General features: G+C 39.4%; 1 protein-coding gene across 1 annotated transcript in view; it reads right to left on the bottom strand.

The window, feature by feature from the left end:
- Positions 1-5,535: 5,535 nt before the first annotated feature.
- The window catches only part of LOC126587681 (carboxypeptidase SOL1-like), a 44,247-nt gene continuing 42,824 nt past the window's right edge, over positions 5,536-6,958 (bottom strand). Inside the window, exons 8-9 of the mRNA XM_050252771.1 lie at positions 6,715-6,778; positions 5,536-6,138 (exon numbers count right to left, since the gene is read on the bottom strand). Coding sequence (XP_050108728.1) covers positions 6,023-6,138; positions 6,715-6,778 — 180 coding nt within the window. The 3' untranslated portion in view covers positions 5,536-6,022. The remainder of the gene's footprint in view (positions 6,139-6,714; positions 6,779-6,958) is intronic.

The raw sequence follows: 6,958 nt of genomic DNA, 5'->3' as shown, positions 1-6,958 counted from the left end.
TGATGGTGAATCTGATGGAAAGAAGAAAGAAAAGGAGGAATCGAGCAGTATTGAGAAGCTACCTCTAGCTGAGAGACTGATGAAAGATGCTAAAGCTCTGGGTCTGATTCAAGGAGCTGTTTCGGATGAGATCTTTCCCAGAATTTCTTATGAAGAAACCTCAAAAGGCGCATGGGATACTCTGCAACAAGAGTATCATGGTGATAAACAGGTTAGAAATGTTAAATTGCAAGGTCTTCGTAGGGAATTTGAATATACAAGAATGCGAGATGATGAATCACTTTCTGTTTATCTTACAAAATTATTTGATCTGATAAATCAAATGCGGAGTTATGGAGAGGAGTTATCTCGAGAGAGGATTGTTCAAAAGTTATTGATTAGTTTGCCATCAGTTTATGACTCAATATGCTCTGTTATTGAACATTCGAAGGATTTGGATGTGATTGAGGTACAGGAAGTTGTGGCTTCCTTGAAGAGTTTTGAGCTACGTCTAGATAGACATTCTGAGCACAAAACTGAGAAAGCATTTGCTAGTCTCAATGTAAAGCCCAAACCAGCTAAATTCACAGGAAATCAAAGTGCAAGGTATCATAAGAATTGGAAAGAAAAAGGGAAGAGGTGGGATAACAAACCCACTGATGGTGCTAGAAATCCTTGTAAACATTGTGATAAGCTACATTTTGGTGAATGCCGATTCAAGGGTAAACCAAAATGTTATAACTGTGATAAGTTTGGTCATATTGCAAGGGATTGTAATAGCAAGAAATCAGTGCAACAGCTCAATTATGCAAACAAGGTAGAATCTACACCCACCATGTTTTATGCTAGTAATCAAACTTTTACTAGTGTAAAGGACTGTGATGATGTATGGTATGTAGATAGTGGGTGTAGCAATCATATGACTGGAAGGGAGGATTTACTTGTGGATATTGATAGGAATGTAACTGCAAAAGTTGAAATGGGTACTGGACAACTTGTTGATGTAACTGGTAAAGGGAGTCTTGTAGTTGAAACTAAACTAGGCAAGAGATATATCAAGGAGGTTATGCTTGTGCCTGGACTGAAGGAAAATTTGCTCAGTGTGGGTCAAATGATGGAGCACGGTTATTATTTGGTGTTTGGAGGTCACAAGGTGGAAATCTATGATGACAGTTCATATTCCAACATGGTTGCTAAAGTTCCAATGAAGGGAAATCGAAGTTTTCCAATGAAATTACAGACTGGAATACATATTGCTTTCAAGGCAAATGTATGTGCTTCTACTACTATGTGGCATAAAAGGTTGGGACACCTAAACATGAGCAGTTTGAAATTGATGCAGGAACAAGAAATGGTAGTAGGATTACCAGAAATCAAAGTAGCTAAAGGAGTATGTGAAGGTTGTGTTCTCGGCAAACAATGTAGAGAAGCATTTCCAAAGGAAGCTAATACTAGAGCTGCAATTCCTCTAGAGCTTGTGCATAGTGACATTTGTGGTCCAATGCAGACAACTACAAAAGCTGGAAATAGATATTTTCTTACTTTCATAGATGATTGTACCCGAATGTGTTGGGTGTATTTTTTAAGGCATAAATCTGAAGTTCTCAGTGTGTTTAAAAAGTTCAAAGTCACTGTGGAATTACAGAGTGGTTATAATCTGAAAAAGCTTAGGAGTGATCGAGGAGGTGAATACACTTCAATGGAGTTTAACAAGTTTGTTGAAGATGTAGGCATGGAAAGACAACTTACCACTCCATACACACCACATCAAAACGGTGTGGCAGAGCGAAAGAACAGAACCATTGTGGAAATGGCTAAGTGTCTTATGTTGGAAAAGGACATTCCATTTGAATTTTGGGCTGAGGCAGTTAATACCTCAGTGTATATTCTGAATAGATGTCCAACCAAAGCCTTACATAAGAAGACACCTTTTGAAGCTTACAGTGGGAGAAAACCAGGAATTAAGCATCTAAAAGTGTTTGGTTCTTTGTGTTATGCTCATGTACCAAGTCAACAGAGACAAAAACTCGATTTGGCAAGCAAGAGGTGTATTTTCTTGGGATATGGTAGTTGTGAGAAGGGATATAGACTGTATAACATTGAATCTGGAAAGGTGACTATTTCCAGAGATGTTGTGTTTAATGAAGAAGCATGTTGGGATTGGAATGCACAGAAGGAAATAAGGGAGAGTATCCAGATCATTGAAATGTCTGCAGGAGAACAAAACTGTGAAGGAAGTGCTTGTGATTCTGAAACACAATGTGAAGTCAGTGAAGAGAATGTTGGGTCAGATTTAGTTACTGAGCTATCTGATCAAGAAAGAGTGACAGGTCCACAGGATTTTGATCACACTCCTCTCAAGTACAGAAACATTGCAGAAATATATGAAAAGTGTAATCTGTGCATAATATAACCCGAATGTTTTGAAGAGGCTGCCAAGGATGAATCATGGCAGAAGGCTATGGAAGATGAAATCTCTATGATTGAGAAGAATCATACTTGGGATCTTGTTGATAGACCATTTGATAAACCAATCATTGGAGTCAAATGGGTTTATAAAACAAAACTAAATCTGGATGGTTCAGTGCAGAAAAACAAAGCACGGTTGGTTGCAAAGGGGTACTCTCAGAAGCCTGGAATCGATTTCAATGAAACTTTTGCACCTGTGGCAAGACTTGATACTGTGAGAACCTTGGTGGCCCTTGCTGCACAGAAAGGATGGAAATTATTTCAGTTAGATGTAAAGTCTGCATTTCTAAATGGAGTGTTGAATGAAGAGGTGTATGTGGATCAACCATCTGGTTTTGTTATACAGGGCAAGGAAGACAAAGTGTACAGGCTCAAGAAAGCTTTATATGGTTTGAAACAAGCTCCAAGAGCTTGGTATGAAGAAATAAATTCCTATTTTGCAAAGGCTGGATTCCACAGAAGTCCGAGTGAAGCTACTCTTTATATCAAGACATCTCACAGTGGCATTCTTATTGTGTCACTGTATGTAGATGATATTATTTACACAGGGAGTTCAAAGGAGATGATAGCTGAGTTTAAAGGTGAGATGATGAGACAATATGAGATGACTGATCTAGGATTACTTCATCATTTCCTTGGTCTTGGGGTATTGCAAACAGATAATTACATCTTCTTGCATCAAAAGAAATATGCAAAGACTTTACTTGAGAAATTTGGACTTAGAGATTGCAAGCCGGTTGCAACACCATTAGCTATGAATGAAAAACTTACAAAAGTAGATGGAAGTGATCTAGCAGATGAGACTCTATATAGACAAATGGTGGGAAGTTTGCTATATTTGACAGCAACAAGGCCAGATATTATGTTTGCAGCAAGCTTATTGGCTAGGTTTATGCACAATCCTACCAAGAAGCATATGGGGACAGCTAAGAGAGTTCTGAGATACATACAAGGCACTGTGACCTATGGAGTTGTCTATGAAAAGGGAAAAGGAGCAGTGTTGGTTGGTTATTGTGATAGTGATTGGAGTGGAAGTGAAGATGATATGAGGAGTACATCTGGCTATGCATTCAATCTTGGTTCTGGTGTGTTTTCTTGGGCCTCAATCAAACAAAGCAGTGTTGCTCTTTCAACTGCAGAGGCAGAGTACATCAGTGCAGCAGAAGCTACTGCACAGGCCATTTGGCTAAGATTTGTACTTTCTGATTTCGGGGAAGAACAAGCAGAACCAACTAAGTTGTTGTGTGATAATACTTCAGCAATTGCTATATCAAAGAATCCAGTCCATCATCACAAAACCAGGCACATTAATCGGAAATTTCATTTCATCCGAGATGCACTTCAAGATGGTGAGATTGATCTGGTATACTGCAAGACTGAAGAGCAGGTTGCAGATATATTCACTAAAGCTTTGGCAAGGGATCGATTTGAAGTACTGAGGACAGCTTTGGGAGTGATTTCAGCATATCACTTAGAAGGGAGTGTTAGTTTATAAGTGTATTTGCTGAAATATAATAAGAAGTCAGTTTTAAATATCAGCCCTTGGATCATAGTCCAAGTGTGCAGCTAAGATGTAATCTTAGATTAATTAATATTTCCTCTTGCTACATGTGCTAAGTGTGTGCGAATGAATGAAACAGTGTGCAGAGTTCGTTTCTTCTTCCTCAAGCTGAATTCTCTCACTCTCTCTCTCTAGATTTCTTACTCTCTTCCTTTCTTCAGTATTTATAAATTAATTGAAACACTCATACAAGATCATAGTCTGTATGCTAACAGAAATGGCCTCAGCATCCGAGTCAAGCTCCCACCAACCATCTGCCAGTATCATCCTTCACAAATTTTCATTCACACGCGCGCGCGCACACACACACCAACAAAAACTTTGATTTCCTTGTCCTCGCTCTCAGCATCAACCTCACCATTCCAGTTATGCAAACTTTGTTCTTCCTCTGGCTTGTATGTCCAGTCCAATATCTTCAACACGTGATGGTCTTTCCATTTCCCCACAACCGAAAACAGCCTCCTTCTTAACCTTTCTACTCAACATTTCATTCCAAGAAAAGCTAGAATCCGACACAACAACCATCTTCAGACATACATCTCAACTTCGCCTCCATCACAACATCCACAATACCTTAATTATCCGACACAAGCATCACACACTCAACTCTCCTATGATTTCTCAATGCAGCATGCGTCCCCTATGGTGTATCCAACACATCCGAACCCAAAACCCCTGCCACTTCACCTTGTCCGCTAAACCACGCCCAACCTTGGGTGTCAAGACATCCCTTGAATCATTCTTTCACTTGTCCATCTTCATTGAATACTTACCCACCAATTTCACCCTCAAACTCCCTCTAGCAGTCTCAATCTGATTCAACCTTTTCACATGTTCCCTCTCATGAATCTGCCTAAAATCATTCACAAGCTTTTCATTAGTATAAAATCTCCTCCCACAAACCCGTTGGACTCACCAGCCTTAATCACAACCCTGTTGCTCTCTTTCCTTTCCCTAACAACTTGTGGAGCATAATTCAATGCATTCCGGTCTACATACACAAGCATATGCTGAACAAGCCCGAAAGATGAAGCCATGGTATTGAACGCTTGACGGTGGCTTCATACAGGGAGACTGACTTGGGTGGGGTTTGGCATCCCAATCCCAGTAAATTGTAACACTAGGGTGCCAAACACGATGATAAGTTCGAAGAATTGAAACCTGGTTTCAATTGAAAATGGCAAATATCTAATCAATTGCGTAAAAGGGTTTAAGGTTTCTGACCTGTTGGAATGAAGTGTACAGAAATGTGGCAAAAGTTGAGAGGTATGCATTGCCAGAGGTTTAGATGTATCTTTGATTTCTCAATGGACTCGAGTTGCCTTTGAAGATCCAGCCAGAGTTATAGCGGGTGACCAGTGACCACAATGGCACTTTCCTGGGTGGTGTTTCCCTGCACTCTCACCTATCTTCCCCCAATGCGGCGGAAGCACTGGCAGTGCTAATGGGCCGGAAATTTGCTCAAGCAAAGAGCTTCAACTGGACAATAAAATACAAATTGAAAGGAAAGATGCAAGTCCACAAAATTTCAAAATATACATACATGCACTACAATAGAAAATGGAAAATACGTCCAAACAATACAGTTTTCATCCATAGAAATCAGTTGCTCTGAACGATGTTGCTTATGTGCTGTGCATAACCAAAGGTATTTCAGAGCTGCCGTTTAAATCTGTAAAATTGTCGCATTTTGTTTTGCAATATACACTTTTTTTTTTTCCTTTTTTGCTGTTGCATTGTTCGTTATCATCCCCGATACTTTCTTCCTAAGGAATAAGGCTTAATTTTGACTCTCAAAGAGAGAAAAAATATGTACAAATGGGAAAGTCGATCCTTACGCCACAACTGGTCTTTTCGGTCCTACTAACTGCCTTTGTTTTAATCGGCTGAATGTCCTCCTCCTGTATAAAAACAAAGGGAACCTACAATAACAATCAAAAGCAGGTACACTTCGAAAGGGGTTCCCCAAATGATGCTCATACTTTCCCAGCTGCAATCACAGGCACTTTGAAGTTAAATTCCTCTGGGATTGACTTCAGGATTGAGAACAAAATCCCCATTTGTCGTGCCTGCTTCTTCCAACCAGATACATGTCGTCTTTGATTTATACCCAGGCGCAGTAGCTGTGACTGCACGTAACCAAGTAAATGCAACAAACAACTCAGTCATCAAAATTATAACTATATGCATAAATCCATAACGTATTTGTTTCCAAAAGCCTTCGACAGATTTATTGTCAAGGACTCAAGATACAGATTGTATGCTCATGTGTTGTCGAAAAGCAAAAACAGTTATTAGGGCTGCAATCCTTTTTATCCCTTCCCTTCTTTATCATAAACCAAGTTCAATTACCAAAAAATCCAGTAGCGGCAATTACACCAGGAATAAGAACAGGAAAAGAGGACCTTCACGCCACATCTTCTCATTTCATGCCCTCAATAATGATGGGGGGCAAAAAATCCACTAACACTCTAGATCTAGGCCAAGTTTATTGGAAGGAGAAATATGTTCAACGCCATGGTAGATTTTGTTTCACCAAGCAACTAACTATTACCATATGACATACATGAAAAAGTGTACAACTATGGAAATGTGGTCTATAATATGATACCAGTAGTTTTAATTCTTAAATTGCATAACATTTCCTCTTTTTCATTTTTAAAGCATCCAGCTCGGGATGAACAAGGGAAGTAATCTGTAAATACCCTTATATCTTCCGGCGGGGGCAAGCAAGCTATGGTAATCCACAATTGCTCTGCTAGCTTGAACCTGCCTGTCAAAAAGATGAGCCATTGGTTTACATGTAGTCCCCTTCAGCTTATCAAATTATGTAAAACAGCTAACTGACCAAAAAGGTATAACAAATTATGATATAAACGGAAAGGTGTAGAAAGAATAAGTGCCACTCCAATGTTATCCAGTTTTCTTTTGTTTTGAAATGTACTTATC

This window comes from Malus sylvestris, chromosome 10 (assembly GCF_916048215.2).
Source record: "Malus sylvestris chromosome 10, drMalSylv7.2, whole genome shotgun sequence".
Lineage (NCBI taxonomy): Eukaryota > Viridiplantae > Streptophyta > Magnoliopsida > Rosales > Rosaceae > Malus > Malus sylvestris.
This window is presented reverse-complemented; position numbering and strand designations above follow the sequence as displayed.